The sequence below is a fragment of the Pleurodeles waltl genome, chromosome 2_2, assembly GCF_031143425.1.
Source record: "Pleurodeles waltl isolate 20211129_DDA chromosome 2_2, aPleWal1.hap1.20221129, whole genome shotgun sequence".
NCBI lineage: Eukaryota > Metazoa > Chordata > Amphibia > Caudata > Salamandridae > Pleurodeles > Pleurodeles waltl.
In genome coordinates this window covers 159,381,185-159,400,641 of record NC_090439.1, presented here as the reverse complement: position 1 = coordinate 159,400,641, position 19,457 = coordinate 159,381,185, and the positions used below count along the sequence as shown (strand labels likewise).

The following is a 19,457-nucleotide window of genomic DNA, read 5'->3' as shown; positions in this document are numbered from 1 at the left end:
GTACCTCATTTATTGTCTATGTGTATGTACAACAAATGCTTAACACTACTCCTTGGATAAGCCTACTGCTCGACCACACTACCACAAAATAGAGCATTAGTATTATCTATTTTTACCACTATTTTACCTCTAAGGGGAACCCTTGGACTCTGTGCATGCTATTCCTCACTTTGAAATAGCACATACAGAGCCAACTTCCTACAAGAGCAATTGAAATCTTGTGTTCGATCCCGATTTGAAGAATTTTTTTACTGTTGCCAAATAACCATTTATGCGCTCATACATCTTATTAATATTTTAACCGTGTGTATTTGTTGCTAAAGTGAGATTGCTGTGCTGCAAGGGGTCATAAGAATCACCTTGTTCAGGGTGACTTCTACTGCCATATCTCTTAGCCTGCTGTATTGTTATTGTCTTGTTGTGACCCACTCAAGCTCATCCCTTGTGTACAGTTCAACTGTGGTCTCACTAAAGCCCAGGATAGATCCTCTGTACAGGTAATGCACGGCATGTGGAAAAACAGATATTGCTCATGTTCTTCATCAGGATATTTTGAGATTATATGACAGCAAGATTGTTGGAAAATCTGAATTTTCAGGCAAGCCCCTGCGTTAGGTGTGATCCTGGGCAGGTGTGTGAGCAATGGCTACACATGTTCTGGGGAGATCTGTGCACCTTTAACTGTTACCAGAAAAGCATGTTACACCCACTGTGTCCTGCAGCGTAGGCCGGGATTTCAAGGGGAGTAACATTACTTAACAACATATGCTTTCATTTTCAGTGATGGCAGGGGCAAAGGTTGTGTGTCATAATTTCTGGTGACATTCTCATTATTCTTGGTGATAATTGTTTCAGGTAGCAAACCTGCCTCTTTTTGTCAACGGCTGCTGGCAGGTACTTAAACCTATATTGTCTTGGCTTTTCATACCTTCTGCTCACTTTTCAGTCTTCAGACACCCTTATTTAACCTGCCTGACTTGGGCATGAATATTTTCAGGGAGAAAAATGAAAGTACTCCTTAAGCTGGGCCTACATTCCCCACCAGCTAAAAAAAAAAGTAACATAATGGGGAGCCGTAGCCAAAGGCCAATAGGTTAAGGGAGCAGCGGGTCAAAAATGTTTGGGAACCACTGTCCTAGCTCTTTGGTGCGAAAGAACATGCTTAATAGAAAACACGTTGCATAACATGTTTGTATGGAAAACTACTCATACCTTTAATGTGTGCAATGAAGCTAAGGCTAAGCTGCATACAAAATGGAGTCTGTAACTGGTGGTCACTAATGTGACTGACAGCTAAGCCAAGTGCAAAGTGATGCGACACAGTGGTCAAAATACAAATATCACTATGACCCCCTTACATAATATAGCTAAGAGGAAGGACCCTTGTTTGATGGGGATTTACAACATTGGACTATCTCTATAGGAAGATTCATGGTATATCAGAATTTTGGAGAAAGACACACAAGTCACAATAACATTGCCAAATGCACACAAGATCACTGGAGACATTTCCTTGTGGTCCACAATTCACCTGTACTGTAGAATACACACTGGACATTTGCCGAAGGAGTCAAAGAACTCCACTTGGGGAGATATTTTGTGCAAAACTGTGGACTCTTGTTGGATAAAAGGGCAGGTAAGGTTCCTTTGTGGCAGTCACTCCCACAGTTACTAATACACCCAGACAGACACTCTCATATCTATTCACATGCACTCAGACACCCAGTAATAGTGTCTGAGTGGGTCTGAGAGCGGGTGCATCATTGTCTGAGTGGGTCCATTACTGGATGCATGAGCGTCTGAGTGGGTCCGATGCACCTACTCCATATCACAGACCCACACACTCACATCCACTCACACCCTTAACTTCGTTAAAAATCTAAATGAAACATTAGCAGTCAAATTATTGAAGGAAAAACTGTGCATGGCAGAGGCGTGAGTTATAGTTACCTTAGGGCACGAGTTACAGCTACTTGAAATAACTCTATAACCGCTGAATATCTGATATGTGCGAGTAAATTCAGAACCTAAATATAATGTCCCTGTTACCTTTGTTTTTTCAAGTGGCATATATATATATATATATATATATATATATATATATATATATATATATATATATATATATATATATTCAATGGCATGTGTAGCTGCATCTAGTGTTGGGCTTGGAGTGTTACAAGTTGTTTTTTTCTAAGTGTTTTTGAGTCACAGGATCGAATGACTCCTCCTCTTCGGCTCCATTGCGCATGGGCATCGGCTCCATGTTAGATTATTTTCTTTCTGCCATCAGGTTCGGACATGTTTCTGTTCACTCCGATAGTTCGAAAACTCGCTAATTCTCGTCTGTATTGTTTCGATCGCGTACCATCTTCCACCGACACTTTGGTACAGTCAGGTCAAACATCTTTACTCGCCCTTCGCGGGGCCCAACTCGGGCGTAGTCGGGCCGACCGCGTGGCAGCCTCATGGACTGGACCCCATTCTGCTTTTGTCCCCAGTGCCACGCAAAATTTCCCTACACAGACCAACATCTTGTCTGTAATCTGTCTCTCCCCAGACCATTGGGAAGAAAATTGCGAGGTCTGCAGATTCTTCTGTTCCAAGAAGACTCTTCGAGACAGAAGAGCATGGAGACTCGAGATGACATCCAAGAGCACCAAGCGCCTCGACGTCGAGGAGGAGATGATCATGCACACAGCAGTCTCTGTCCGAGCTGAGGCTAAAATCCACTCCCAGCCGTTCGATACCAAAAAAAAATAGCTTCGGAGCCGAAAAGGCCAATTTATACTGAGGAACATGGACTTTCACAAGCACTCAAAGAAAGCCATAGATTCACTGAGGAACATACACAAATAGAGGATATAGATGAAAGGCAAGCCAGGATTCACATCCACAAAGACCCTGGCAACATTAGAACAGCACCACCTCTGAAGCCTAAGAGGAAATTGGCCTTTCAAGAACAATTGGACACTGCTCAGCCACCAGCTAAAGTGCCAAAATCTAGACAAAAATCTCCACCTCCTCAATTTTCTCCTCCTCAGTCTCCTGCTCACTTGCTTATCTCTCCCCCTACTACTCCCACACCTGTACAATCTCCTGTAGATTTGTTTGGTTCACAGCAAGACAATGTGGATCCATGGGATCGCTGATCCCGATCCCATACCAGATGATAACCCAGACTGCTATCCCTCTAAGCCAGTGGTCTTCAAACTTTTTAATGCCACGCCCCCCCAGTTGAAAAATAAAAATCTTTGGGCCCCCCCTCAGAATTTTTCACTATTATTTTAGAAAGATGGCAATGTTTATATATGTCTAAACCTATTTAAACATTGCAGTGAAGTACTGTTACCTTTTTAAACCTGCAATAACGTGCTTCTGCTTAAAACAAAGGCATGTTACCTGTATAATATTTCTTTTGGCCAGCGTTTGGCCCCCCCCCCCCCCCTGGGAACACTTGAGGCCCCCCCCTAGGGCGGACCGTCCCCCAGTTTGAAGACCTCTGCTCTAAGCCATCACCTCCAGAGGATAGTACCGGATATACTCAGGTCTTAGCTACGGCGGCATCCTACCGCAGTGTCGCCATGCACACTGAGCCCTTAGAGGATGACTTCCCTTTTAACACACTATCCTCTACACACACCACCTATCAGTGGCTTCCCATCCCTCCAGGCATGTTAAAGCATGCACACCAAATATTCCAAGAGCCACTGAAGGCTAGGATATTTACTCCCAGAGTGGAAAAAATGTATAAGCCACCTCCCTCTGATCCTGCCTTTATTACACAACAATTGCCTCCCGACTCTGTAGTCGTAAGCGCAGCTAGGAAAAGAGCAAACTCGCAGTCATCAGAGGATACACCTCCACCAGACAAGGAGAGCAGAAAATGTGATGCTGCGGGCAAAAGGGTGGCCTCTCAGGCAGCCAACCAGTGGAGGATAGCCAACTCCCAAGCACTGTTGGCTAGATATGATAGGGCCCACTGGGATGAGATGAAGGATATAATGGAACATCTCCCCAAAGACCAACAGAAAAGGGCGCGACAAATAGTTGAGGAAGGGCAGGCTATTACAAACAACCAAATCAGGTCAGCCTTAGACTCTGCAGGCACAGCAACTAGAACAATCAACACTGCTGTCACTATACGAAGACACGCATGGCTTAGATCTTCAGGATTTAAGCCTGAAATTCAACAGGCGATCCTTAATATGGCGTTTAACCAAAAACAGCTTTTTGGCCCGAGGTAGACACGGCTATTGAGAAAATGAAAAATGATTTGGACACCACTAAAGCCATGGGTGCTTTGTATACAACGCAATACAGGGGGTCCTTTCGTAAGCCCCAATACAGAGGTAGATTTAGAACCCAAACACCTGAGGCATCTACATCACAAACAAAGGCAACCTACCAACCTCAATATCAGAGGTGGGTTCAAAGGGACTTAGAGGCCAATACCCCCAGAGGCAGGGGAAAATATCAATCAACCAAACAAGCCTCACAACAGCCAAAGCAGTGACTTAATCCATCTTTTCCCAACTCACACCTCAGCTGTGTGTGGTAGGGTGGGGGGTGGGGGGGCGACTGCAAAGCTTCCACACCAATTGGCTACCCATTACAGACAACTGGGTATTAGCTGTTATCCGCAATGGCTATTGCATAGAATTGGCACAAATTCCCCCAAATATTCCACCAAAACCACACAACATATCACCATGTTGCAAGACGAAGTAAAATCTCTGTTACTCAAACAAGCAATAGAGCTTATGCAACAAGATCAAATAGGAACAGGTGTTTACTCACTGTATCTCCTCATCCCCAAAAAGGACAGAACCTTAAGACCAATATTAGATCTCAGAACCCTCAATCTTTATATCCTGTCAGAACACTTTAACATGGTAACACTACAGGATGTGGTCCCACTGCTTCAACAGCACGATTTCATGGCAACATTAGACCTCAAAGATGCGTATTGTCACATACCCATCCATCCAGCGCACAAAAAATATCTCAGGTTTGTAATTCAGGGAAAACATTATCAGTTCAAAGTGTTACCCTTCGGAATAACAACAGCTCCCAGAGTATTCACAAAATGCCTGGCAGTAGTAGCAGCCTACCTAAGAAGACAACACATTCATATCCTCCCATATCTCGCTGAGTGGCTAATAAAATCCAACAATCATACACAGTGTCAAAAACATACGCATTATGTAATTCAGACCCTACACACCCTAAGGTTCTCCATAAACTACCATAAATCGCACCTACAACCTGTGCAAATTCGACAGTATTTAGGAGCCACACTACATGCACAAATAGCACTTGCAAGCGCGAGTCCACAAAGAATACAAGCATTTCGCAATATATTGACACAAATACAGCCAGCCCAACTGTACGCTGTCAAATTCGTCATGAAACTGTTGGGCATGATGGCATCCTGTATCGCCATTGTCCCATATGCAAGACTAAACATGCGGCCTTTACAACAGTGCCTTGCACAGCAATGGTTACAGGCACAGGGTCAACTTCACGATCTAGTGTTGATAGACTGCCAAACATGCATATCACTTCAGTGGTGGAATTCCACCAACCTAAACAAAGGGTGGCCTTTTCAAGACCCTGTGCCTCAGACCATACTTACAACAGATGCCTCAATGATTGTCTGGGGGGCACACCTCAACAATCACAACATTCAAGGACAATGGGATGCCAAACACAGACGGTTTCACATAAATCACCTAGAATTGCTAGCTGTATTCCTAGCACTCAAAGCTTTTCAGCCTCTTCTCACTCCCAAGAACATCCTTATCAAAACAGACAACATGACAACAATGTATCACCTTAAAAAAAAACAAGGAGGGACCCATTCTCCCAACTCTCCCTCCTAGCCCAAAAGATTTGTCAATGGGCAATCCACAACAACATTCACCTGGTAGCACAATACAATACAGGGATACACAACCAATTGACAGATGTTCTCAGCTGAAATCATCAACAAACACACGAGTGGGACATTCATCCCCAAGTGCTTCAGCTATACTTTCACCACTGGGGAACACCAGACATAGATCTATTCGCCACCAGTGAAAACGCAAAATGGCAAAACTTTGCATCCAGGTACTCACATCCCCTATCCAAGGGCAATGCTCTATGGATGAATTGGTCCGGGATATTTGCTTACGCTTTTCCCCCTCTCTCGCTCATTCCATTTCTAGTCAACAAACTGCGTCAAAACACGCTCAATCTGATACTCAAAGCGGCACGTCAACCCTGGTCTACAACACTATTAGACCTGTCAGTAGTACCACGTATCAAACTCCCAAACAGAACAGATCTGTTAACACAAAACAAATAACTGATCAGGCATCCAAATCCCAACATACTCAATTTAGCGATTTGGCTCCTGAAGTCAGTTTGGTTATCTACAACTACCAACTGAATGTATGGAAGTAATTAAACAAGCATGGAAACCAACTACCAGGCAGCGTTAGGCAAACAAATGGAAAGGATTTGTGTATTACTGTCAATCTAAACAAATTACCCCTCTTTCAGCATCAATACGAGACATTGTAAGTTATTTACTTTATTTGCAAAAAGCAAATTTAGCTTTTTTTTCCATAAAAATACATCTCATTGCAATTTCTGCGTGCTTGCAAAATATACAATACAGCTCCTTATTTATAGTCCCTGTTATCAAAGCTTTCATGGAAGGATTAAAACGCATCATTCCACTTAGAAAACCTCCATTACCTTTGTGGAATCTAAACCTAGTGCTCACACGACTTATGAGTCCACCATTTGAACCTATGCACTCATGCCAGATTCAATATTTGACATGGAAAGTTGCCTTCCTAGTCGCAATTACTTCATTAAGAAGAGTTGGTGAAATCCAAGCTTTCACAATTCAAGAACTGTTCATACAAGTACATAAACATAAAGTTGTACTTCGAACAAACCCAAAATTGCTACCAAAAGTTAAATCACCGCTTCATATCAATCAAACAGTGGAACTACCAGTCTTCTTCACACAGCCAGACTCTGTAGCAGAAAGAGCCTTGCATACATTAGATATTAAAAGCCTTAATGTGTTACATAGATAGGCCAAAATCATTTAGGAAAAGCAAACAGTTATTTGTAGCGTTCCAAAAACCACATACTGGTAACCCTATTTCAAAACAAGGGTTAGCGAGATGGATAGTAAAATGCGTCCAAACGTCTTACCTTAAAGCTAAAAGGCAGCTCTTAGTTACACCTAAAGCACATTCCACATTGAAAAAAAGGGGCTACAATGGCTTTCTTAGGAAACATACTGTAGGAAGTTGGCTCTGTATGCACTATTTCAAAGTAAGGAATAGTATGCACAGAGTCCAAGGGTTCCCCTTAGAGGTAAAATAGTGGCAAAAAGAGATAATACTAATGCTCTATTTTGTGGTAGTGTGGTCGAGCAGTAGGCTTATCAAAGGAGTAGTGTTAAGCATTTGTTGTACATACACACAGGCAATAAATAAGGAACACACACACAGAGACAAATCCAGCCAATAGGTTTTGTTATAGAAAAATATCTTTTCTTAGTTTATTTTAAGAACCACAGGTTAAAATTTTACATGTAATATCTCATTTGAAGGGTATTGCAGGTAAGTACTTTAGGAACTTTGAAACATTTCATTAGCATGTATACTTTTCACATAAAACACAATAAGCTGTTTTAAAAGTGGACACAGTGCAATTTTCACAGTTCCTGGGGGAGGTAAGTTTTTGTTAGTTTTCGCAGGTAAGTAAGTCACTTACAGGTTTCAGTTTTTGGTCCAAGGTAGCCCACCGTTGGGGGTTCAGAGCAACCCCAAAGTTACCACACCAGCAGCTCAGGGCCGGTCAGGTGCAGAGGTCAAAGAGGTGCCCAAAACGCATAGGCTTCAATGGAGAGAAGGGGGTGCCCCGGTTCCGGTCTGCCAGCAGCTAAGTACCCGCGTCTTCGGAGGGCAGACCAGGGGGGTTTTGTAGGGCACCGGGGGGGACACAAGTTCACACAAAAAGTACACCCTCAGCGGCACTGGGGCGGCCGGGTGCAGTGTAGAAACAAGCGTCGGGTTTGTAATGGTTTTCAATGAGAGATCAAGGGATCTCTTCAGCGTTGCAGGAAGGCAAGGGGGGGCTCCTCGGGGTAGCCACCACCTGGGCAAGGGAGAGGGCCTCCTGGGGGTCGCTCCTGCACAGGAGTTCCGTTTCTTTAGGTGCTGGGGGCTGCGGGTGCAGAGTCTTTGCCAGCCGTCGGGAAATGGAGTTCAGGCAGTCGCGGTCAGGGGGAGCCTCGGGATTCCCTCTGCAGGCGTCGCTGTGGGGGCTCAGGGGGGACAACTTTGGTTACTCACGGACTCGGAGTCGCCGGAGGGTCCTCCCTGAGGTGTTGGTTCTCCACCAGTCGAGTCGGGGTCGCCGGGTGCAGTGTTGCAAGTCTCACGCTTCTTGCGGGGAGTTGCAAGGGTCTTTAAATCTGCTCCTTGAAACAAAGTCGCAGTTCTTTTGGAGCAGTGCCGCTGTCCTCAGGAGTTTCTTGGTCTCTTGGAAGCAGGGCAGTCCTCTGAGGATTCAGAGGTCGCTGGTCCTGGAGAAAGCGTCGCTGGAGCAGGGTTCTTTAGAAGGCAGGAGACAGGCCGGTAGGGCTGGGGCCAAAGCAGTTGGTGTCTTCTTTCTTCTTCTGCAGGGGTTTTCAGCTCAGCAGTCTTCTTCTTCGGTAAGTTGCAGGAATCTGAATCTTTAGGTTCGGGGAAGCCCTTAAATACTAAATTTTAGGGCGTGTATAGGTCTGGGGGGTTAGTAGCCAATGGCTACTAGCCCTGAGGGTGGGTACACCCTCTTTGTGCCTCCTCCCAAGGGGAGGGGGTCACATTCCTATCCCTATTGGGGGAATCCTCCTTCTACAAGATGGAGGATTTCTAAAAGTCAGTGTCACCTCAGCTCAGGACAACTTAGGGGCTGTCCTGACTGGCCAGTGACTCCTCCTTGTTTTTCTCATTATCTCTCCTGGACTTGCCGCCAAAAGTGGGGGCTGTGTCCAGGGGGCGGGCATCTCCACTAGCTGGAGTGCCCTGGGGCATTGTAACACGAAGCTTGAGCCTTTGAAGCTCACTGCTAGGTGTTACAGTTCCTGCAGGGGGGAGGTGTGAAGCACCTCCACCCAGAGCAGGCTTTGTTTCTGTCCTCAGAGAGCACAAAGGCTCTCACCGCATGAGGTCAGACACTCGTCTCTCAGCATCAGGCTGGCACAGACCAGTCAGTCCTGCACTGAACAATTGGGTAAAATACAGGGGGCATCTCTAAGATGCTCTCTGTGCATTTTTTTAATAAATCCAACACTGGTATCAGTGTGGGTTTATTATTCTGAGAAGTTTGATACTAAACTTCCCAGTATTCAGTGTAGCCATTATGGAGCTGTGGAGTTCGTTTTTGACAGACCCCCAGACCATATACTCTTACGGCTACCCTGCACTTACAATGTCTAAGGTTTTGCTTAGACACTGTAGGGGCATAGTGCTCATGCACTGGTGCCCTCACCTATGGTATAGTGCACCCTGCCTTAGGGCTGTAAGGCCTACTAGAGGGGTGACTTATCTATACTGCATAGGCAGTGTGAGGTTGGCATGGCACCCTGAGGGGAGTGCCATGTCGACTTACTCGTTTTGTTCTCATCAGCAAACACAAGCTGGCAAGCAGTGTGTCTGTGCTGAGTGAGGGGTCTCCAGGGTGGCATAAGATATGCTGCAGCCCTTAGAGACCTTCCCTGGCATCAGGGCCCTTGGTACCAGGGGTACCAGTTACAAGGGACTTATCTGGATGCCAGGGTGTGCCAATTGTGGAATCAAAAGTATATTTTAGGTGAAAGAACACTGGTGCTGGGGCCTGGTTAGCAGGGTCCCAGCACACTTCTCAGTCAAGTCAGCATTAGTATCAGGCAAAAAGTGGGGGGTAACTGCAACAGGGAGCCATTTCTTTACACATACCAGTGGCCGAAATTTGTAAATCAGCCACTTGGTCAGCACTGCATACATTTACCAAGCATTACTTTGTAGATGTGTTAGCAAAACAGCAAGCCACAGTACGACAAGCTGTACCAAGAACACTATTTCAAACAACTTCAGCTCCTACAGGCTAACCTCCGCTTTTATGGGAGGTAAAACTGCTTTGTAGTCTATGCACAGCATGTCTCTCTGCAGCTACACATGCCATTGAACGGAAAATGTCACTTACCCAGTGTACATCTGTTTGTGGCATGTTCTGCTGCAGATTCACATGTGCCCTCCCACCTCCCCGGAGCCTGTAATAGTTTAAGTTCAACATTCACTTGTACATATGTATATATATATTCCATTTGCATGGACGTCTCTTTTCTTTATACTCCACTCCTACCTTACCCTCTGCGGGAAAACAATCTTTCATTGAGTCGATGCCCATGCGCAGTGGAGCCGAAGAGGAGTCATCATTCGATCCTGTGACTCTACACCTGATGGCAGACTATGCATAGCATATGAATCTGCAGCGGAACATGCCACAAACAGATGTAAAGTGGGTAAGTGACATTTTCCATATATATATATGTTCGGTGGCATGTGTAGCTGCAGATACACATGCTGTGCACATCCCGCCATCTGGTGTTGGGCTCGGAGTGTTACAAGTTGTTTTTCTTCGAAGAAGTCTTTTCGAGTCACGAGATCGAGGGACTCCTCCCATTTCGGCTCCATTGCGCATGGGCGTCGACTCCATCTTAGATTGGTTTTTTTTCCGCCATCGGGTTCGGACGTGTTCCTTTTTGCTCCGTGTTTCGGGTCGGAAAGTTAATTAGAATCTCGGAAAAATCGTCGGTATTGTTTGCGTTCGGTATCGGGTTAGTTATAACAGATCGACACCGACTTTTGAAGAGCTCCGGTGGCCCTTCGGGTTTTTTTTCCGATCCCCCCCGTCAGGGCCTGGTCGGCCCGGCCACGTGTTTCTTCAAGGCTGATGGAACGGACCCCATTCCGCTTCTGCCCAAAATGTCATAACAAGTATCCATATACAGATCAGCATCTGGTCTGTAACTTGTGTCTGTCTCCAGAGCACAAGCAGGATACCTGTGAAGCCTGTCGAGCGTTTCGGTCGAGGAAGACATTAAGAGACCGAAGAGCAAGAAGACTGCAGATGGCGTCGGCGCCGACAGGACAAGGGCGTTTCGAGGAGGAGGAAGAAGAAAGCTTCTCCATCCATGAATCGGACTCGGACGAGCTCGATCCCGAAGAAACGCCGAAAACCGTGATTAAGACGTCGAAACATAAAACTCACGAGAAGACAACAAAAGCCCAGGGGACGCCACCGCCAACAGGCCATGGCTTAACCCGAAAAATAGGTGGCGATCATCGGCACCGAAATAGGGCATGCATGTGGCGAAGTCATCCGACTCCGGTCGAGATACCGCCACACAGCAATCTCGGGCCCGAGACAGCGGCTCCGAACAGATTCGGCACCGAGACAGTGGCACCGAAATGGTTCGGCACCGAGACACCACGACGCCAAAAATAAAGAAGGTTGCCTCGGAGCCCAAAAAGGCAACCGAAAAGATTTCGATTCCAAAACATCCAGACTCGGAACCGAAAACAGGTTCCTACACAGAGGAACAGGGATTGTCCTCCCAGGTGCAAGGACATAAGTTCGGAGAGGAACTTCAATCTGTTGAGCCAGACTACACTCAAAGAAGGCTCCACATTCAAAAAGACACAGGGAAGATAAGCACTCTTCCCCCAATTAAGATGAAAAGAAGACTTGCCTTTCAAGAAAAGGACAAGCAGCCACAAGCAAAGTTGGCAAGACACAACTCCACCACCATCAATGCACACATCACCGGTAGCCACTCCACCACTGATGCAATCCCCGACTCATACTGCAATGAGTCAAGATGATCCTGATGCATGGGACCTTTATGATGTTCCTGTATCAGATAACAGCCCAGACTGTTACCCTACAAGGCCGTCGCCACCTGAAGACAGTACATCCTACACGTAGGTGGTCTCAAGGGCAGCTGCGTTTCATAACGTCACCTTGCATTCAGAACCAATTGAGGATGACTTTTTATTTAATACACTCTCCTCCACTCATAGCCAATACCAAAGCTTACCTATGCTCCCGGGAATGCTAAAACATTCAAAACAAACATTTCAGGATCCTGTTAAAGGCAGAGCCATAACTCCAAGGGTGGAAAAAAAGTACAAGCCACCACCAACAGACCCTGTTTATATTACGCAGCAATTAACACCAGATTCTGTGGTTGTTGGGGCAGCTCGCAAGAGAGCAAACTCTCATACCTCGGGAGATGCACCACCTCCAGACAAGGAGAGTCGCAAATTCGATGCTGCGGGTAAAAGAGTTGCAGCACAAGCAGCAAACCAATGGCGTATTGCCAATTCACAAGCACTTTTGGCAAGATACGATAGAGCTCATTGGGACGAAATGCAGCATTTCATAGAACACTTACCCAAAGAGTTCCAGAAAAGGGCACAACAAGTGGTAGAAGAAGGACAAAGTATCTCCAATAATCAGATACGGTCATCAATGGACGCAGCAGATACAGCTGCAAGGACAGTAAATACTGCAATAACAATAAGGAGACACGCATGGTTGCGTACGTCAGGATTCAAGCCGGAAATACAAGCCGTGCTGAATATGCCCTTTAATGAACAGCAGTTGTTTGGGCCGGAAGTCGACACTGCTATTGAAAAACTCAAAAAAGGTACTGATACCGCAAAAGCCATGGGCGCACTCTACTCCCCACAAAGCAGAGGCACATTTTGCAAAACACCATTTAGGGGAGGGTTTCGAGGTCAACCTATAGAGGCCACAACCTCACAAGCAAGGCCCACTTATCAAAGCCAATACCAGCGGGGAAGTTTTCGGGGGCAATATAGAGGGGCACAATTCCAAAAAAATAGAGGGAAGTTCCAAAGCCCAAAACCCCTCAAAACAAACAGTGACTTCCAAGTCACACATCCCCAACACAACACCTGTGGGGGGGAGACTAAGACAATTTTACAAACATTGGGAGGAGATAACAACAGGCACTTGGGTACTGGCAATTATCCAGCATGGTTATTGCATAGAATTTCTCAAATTCCCTCCAAACGTACCACCGAAAACACACAATATGTCAAAACAACATATAGATCTTCTAGGACTAGAAGTTCAGGCATTACTACTAAAAGAAGCAATAGAATTAGTACCAGAACACCAGAAAGGAACAGGAGTTTATTCTCTGTACTTTCTCATACCCAAAAAAGACAAGACTCTGAGACCTATATTAGATCTCCAAACATTAAATACCTACATCAAATCAGATCACTTTCACATGGTGACATTACAAGACGTAATCCCACTACTCAAACAACAAGACTACATGACAACACTAGACCTAAAGGATGCATATTTCCATATACCGATACATCCTTCACACAGAAAGTACTTAAGGTTTGTATTCCAAGGGATACATTACCAATTCAAGTTGTTGCCATTCGGAATAACAACTGCGCCAAGAGTTTTTACAAAATGCCTAGCAGTCGTAGCTGCACATATCAGAAGGCAGCAAATACATGTGTTCCTGTACCTAGACGATTGGTTAATCAAAACCAACACGCTAGAAAGGTGTTCACAACACACAGAGTATGTCATAGAAACCCTCCACAAACTAGGTTTCGCAATCAACTACACAAAGTCACACCTTCTGCCGTGTCAAACACAGCAATACTTAGGGGCGACAATCAACACAGCAAAAGGGATTGCCACTCCAAGTCCACAAAGAGTTCAGGCATTTCACAATGTAATACAGGCCATGTATCCAAATCAAAAAATACAAGTCAAAATGGTGATGAAACTATTAGGCATGATGTCCTCATGCATAGCCATTGTCCCAAACGCAAGGTTGCACATGCGGCCCTTACAACAGTGCCTAGCATCACAGTGGCCACAGGCACAGGGTCAAATTCTAGATCTGCTGTTGGTAGACCGCCAAACATACACCTCGCTTCAATGGTGGAACATTATAAATTTAAACCAAGGGCGGCCTTTCCAAGACCCAGTGCCACAATATGTAATAACAGATGCCTGCATGATAGGGTGGGGAGCACACCTCAATCAATACAGCATCCAAGGACAATGCGACACTCAACAAAAACAGTTTCACATAAATCACTTAAAACTATTGGCAGTATTTCTAGCGCTGAAAGCATTTCAACCCATAATAAGCTACAAACACATTCTTGTCAAAACAGACAACATGACAACTATGTATTACCTAAACAAACAGGGAGGCACACACTCAACACAGTTGTGTCTCCTAGCACAAAAAATATGGCATTGGGCGATTCACAACCACATTTGCCTAATAGCACAATTTATTCCAGGAATTCAGAACCAGTTAGCGGACAATCTTTCTCGGGATCACCAACAGATCCACGAATGGGAGATTCACCCCCAAATACTGAATACTTACTTCCAGAGTTGGGGAACACCACAAATAGATCTATTTGCAACAAAGGAAAACGCAAAATGCCAAAACTTCGCATCCAGGTACCCACAAGATCAGTCTCAGGGCAATGCGTTATGGATGAGTTGGTCAGGGATATTTGCTTACGCTTTTCCCCCTCTCCCACTCCTTCCATATCTAGTAAACAAGCTGAGTCAAAACAAACTCAAACTCATAGTGATAGCACCAACATGGGAAAGGCAACCTTGGTACACAACACTACTAGACCTCTCAGTAGTGCCTCATGTCAAACTACCAAACATACCAGATCTGTTAACGCAACACAAACAACAGATCAGACACCCAAATCCAGCATCGCTGAATCTAGCAATCTGGCTCCTGAAGTCCTAGAGTTCGGACATTTAGACCTTACACAGGAATATATGGAGGTCATAAAACAAGCTAGGAAACATACCACTAGACATTGCTATGCAAATAAGTGGAAAAGATTTGTTTATTACTGCCATAATAATCAAATTCAACCCTTACACGCATCTGCCAAAGACATCGTAGGATACCTACTACATTTGCAAAAATCAAAGCTAGCTTTTTCTTCTATTAAAATCCATCTTACAGCAATTTCAGCTTACCTGCAAATTACGCACTCAACTTCTCTATTTAGGATACCAGTCATAAAAGCATTTATGGAAGGTCTAAAGAGAATTATACCACCAAGAACACCACCAGTTCCTTCATGGAACCTCCACATTGTCTTAACACGACTCATGGGTCCACCTTTTGAGCCCATGCACTCTAGTGAAATGCAATACTTAACATGGAAAGTTGTATTTTTAATTGCCATCACATCTTTAAGAAGAGTAAGTGAGATTCAAGCATTTACCGTACAAGAACCATTTATTCAGATACACAAGCATAAAGTAGTTCTACGAACAAATCCTAAATTTTTACCAAAAGTCATATCACCGTCCCACTTAAATCAAACAGTAGAATTACCAGTGTTCTTCCCACAGCCAGACTCTGTAGCTGAAAGAGCACTACATACATTAGACATCAAAAGAGCGTTAATGTACTACATTGACAGAACAAAACTAATTCGCAAAACAAAACAATTATTTATTGCTTTCCAAAAACCTCATACAGGAAATCCAATTTCTAAGCAAGGCATTGCTAGATGGATAGTTAAATGCATTCAAACCTGTTATCTTAAAGCAAAAAGAGAACTGCCTATTACACCAAGGGCACACTCAACTAGAAAGAAAGGTGCTACCATGGCCTTTCTAGGAAATATTCCAATGACAGAAATATGTAAGGCAGCTACATGGTCTACGCCTCCTACTTTTACCAAACACTACTGTGTAGACGTGCTAACAACACAGAAAGCCACAGTAGGCCAAGCAGTACTACGAACATTGTTTCAGACAACTTCAACTCCTACAGGCTAAACCACCGCTTTTGGGGGAGATAACTGCTTACTAGTCTATGCACAGCATGTGTATCTGCAGCTACACATGCCACCGAACTGAAAATGTCACTTACCCAGTGTACATCTGTTCGTGGCATTAGTCGCTGCAGATTCACATGCGCCCACCCGCCTCCCCTGGAGCCTGTAGCCGTTTAGAAGTTGATCTTGAACATCTGTATATTTGTAAATCTATATATATTACTATAAACTACATTATGTACTTACGTATTCACTCCATTGCATGGGCACTATCACTAGCATATACAACTACTACCTCACCCTCTGCGGGGGAAAACAATCTAAGATGGAGTCGACGCCCATGCGCAATGGAGCCGAAATGGGAGGAGTCCCTCGATCTCGTGACTCGAAAAGACTTCTTCGAAGAAAAACAACTTGTAACACTCCGAGCCCAACACCAGATGGCGGGATGTGCACAGCATGTGAATCTGCAGCGACTAATGCCACGAACAGATGTACACTGGGTAAGTGACATTTTCCATATATATATATCCCTTTATTGTACTACAGGTAAGCTGTACCAGCACAGAAGATCAAATTCACCCTACTTGAACATAGGGGAAATGGTCCATTTAATGTCGCTTATACCCTTCTGCCAAACTGAAATGCTATTCTCTTAAATCAGAAAGAGAATGTGGCAGGGCACCTGCTGCCGAACAGATCCGACAGTAGCAGGGGGTTGTGTGCAGATGATCACACATACACTATGGCAAAGATAATGTGTAATAAATAAGTTGCAAGATCAATAGTTACATTATAAAAGAATGACTCATGTTGGGAAGCTGTTGGAGCTCGAACATAACATAAGGACTTCATGACAACATATTGCCATTTACTTCAAATATAATATGCCAAATCACCTCAGAGTACCAGAAAATTGCTTCAGTATTTTACACTCCCTCAGTCGGAAGACTAAAAAATAAAGCCATCTTGCTGTACAGAACTACTTACAAGTAAATAAAGAATACAACACTGCTATAGAGAATCTCACGCAGTAAAAAATAATCTGAAGGTTTGGCCACACAAAGGGCGGTTTAATAGCCTACTCTTGAGGGAACTGGGTTCCCAGGCGCACCCATCTCCGAGAAGAAAAAAAGTTTAAATAGAACTTTCTGACTCTAACCTCTAGATGGTGGAATATGCACAGCATGTGAATCTAGAAGATCTTTAGGCTGCAAAACCATTGTTACAGGTAGGTAACTTATTTCTTTTTTATAAAGCCATTATTGGCTGAAGGAGTCACAGCTCTTAAAATTTAACACACAAATATCTCTTGTACTTGTAAGACCACAAGAATCCTCTGTGTGTGTGTGTGTATATATATATCAATCAGTAAAAGAAGATCGTGTGTATGTGAACCAGAACAGAGCTGGAAAACCCAATAATGTCATTGTTTCAGGTGAAACAATAGCACATGCATCCATAAACATTATGTAGGCTGGTTTTCTGTTCTTTTTTTTTTATAAACTTGCAAGTCAATTCTCACATAAAAGAAGACAAAGTGATCTTCTGTCCAAAAAAAAAACTCATCAAGAACCAAGGTGTGTGCTTTTTCTGAGTATACAACTGAGGCTGCTTTCGGAGCACTTCAGCTCTGAAGTTGCTTACGTCGTCTTCGAGCAGAGTGGCTTTCACCATAGGTTTGATCCAAAATTAAATGCATTGAATCTAAATGTTAAAAAAAAAAAGTGAAAGTGAAGGGCAAGAAGTTCCTTAAACGGCTCCTGGACCATTGTCTCTATGGATGACTTCCAGGCACACAACTTTTGTTGTACTGAATTAACCCATATCCAGGATCAGAAAAATATAATGTTAAGCTTTTGAGGGCCGATTTTAATAATCTTTCACTATGCAGGTTGAAAGTAGTGAGAACGTTTTATTTCTATATTAGAAGTATCTTAAATTGAAATTGTGCGTTGTCCTTGGAAATCTACTTTTGAATCTTTTTCTGTGGGAGTAATGTTGAATAAAGTTTTTGGGGTAGTTTTTATTGTAGCCATCTACCTTTTTGCGTGTATAATCTTTTGAACTATTCACTGTGTAAATGTGATGGGTTACAGTCATATTGTTTTCTTTTGTTAATATCCTCACTTATTCCTTGTCAATTTTCATTATAGTTTGTTTATGGCAAGCCTGTTTAACTGTCTGTGTCATTGCTAGTGTTTTTTCAGTTTTGTCAGATTTACATGCATGTTTTTTTCCAGGTTTTCGTGGTGCACACAAGTATAGGAAGATTAAAAAACCAGGAAAGACACTGAAGGATTACATTGATGAACCTGTTCGAGAACCTCTTATAGGTACATATAATTATCTCTTCTTAAAATTAACAAACAGCTTGATGCAAAAAGAAAAAGTACATCTGGGAAAACATTAGTTCTATCAAACTTGATGTCAGTTGCGAAAACTCCTTTAGAAGTTGCAAATCATTTGAAAAGGCAGAGGTTACATAATATACCCATACATACGTTATTGTTGCTAAATACACCTGGGAGCAATAGCATACAAATGTTCATAAATGATGCAGTGGTTTAAAGTAAACCGGTCTATAGTTCCAAACAATAACTGCAATGAAGTTGAATAAAAAATGTAAAGACCTGATAAACACTCTTTCAGAGTTATGGAAAAATCACATACAGTAATTAAGACTAGTATAAAGAGACATTCAACAGAACGTTCATGAGGTATATTGAAATGATCAAAATTGGGCCCTGATGCTTAGGCAGAAAAAGTGTGCACTGTTGATGTTAGTTTTAGCATGCAGTGTATATTCACAGGGACAGAATGTAAAGTGACACAGTAATCAAGACAGTTGTATGCTTCTGTGCACACACAACACAATACTTTTCATATTCAGAGGTGACTGGGCTTTATTTACCCTGTGCTGCTTTAAAAATATATATTTTTGTTGTTGTTTTTTTTAACCATTGGTATCCTGGGCCACAGTACAGATAACCTGCAAGTTAGCTAGCTAAAGGTGAACTCTATTAATCGTGAAGTAGTAGTACACTTATAACTACTATACAAATTACAGACATGAAGGTCTTTGCACCTGCCTGGTCTGGCCCACTTAAAGAACCCAGCTATCCTTACACCTCCCTCACTTGTGCAAGAATTGCAGCCCAATGGCAAATGATGGTACCATTGGCCCACTTCAACTCAGGCTGGGGGGCACAGGTGCAGTGGTACTGTCTGGCGTCTGGTTTTGGTGATCCGAAGTAGTCTTCAGTGTTTCTTGGATGCCTGCAAAGGTGCAGTAAAATATCTCTGCTGCACCACAGGAGTTCCTTGAACTGGGGAGAAGGGTTGCAGTCTTTTTGGGCTTTTGGAAGTGTCAGAAGCTGGAGAATGAGGTTTCTTTCTCACACTTGTCTAAGACAGCAGGCTGGCAGGACTGGCGCAGTCAGTCTTGATCTTCAGTTCTTGCCTTTTGTGTGTCTGGAGTATCCTTCAGGTCAGCAGGGATCTTTTTTCCTTGTGCTA

General features: G+C 43.7%; 1 protein-coding gene across 5 annotated transcripts in view; it reads left to right on the top strand.

The window, feature by feature from the left end:
* Positions 1–19,457, top strand: part of LOC138281115 (uncharacterized) — a 415,049-nt gene that overhangs the window by 53,479 nt on the left and 342,113 nt on the right. For all 5 annotated transcript variants that reach the window (XM_069219553.1, XM_069219552.1, XM_069219551.1 and 2 more), the window contains exon 5: positions 18,182–18,274. In XM_069219553.1, the coding sequence (XP_069075654.1) occupies positions 18,182–18,274 (93 nt within the window). The remainder of the gene's footprint in view (positions 1–18,181; positions 18,275–19,457) is intronic.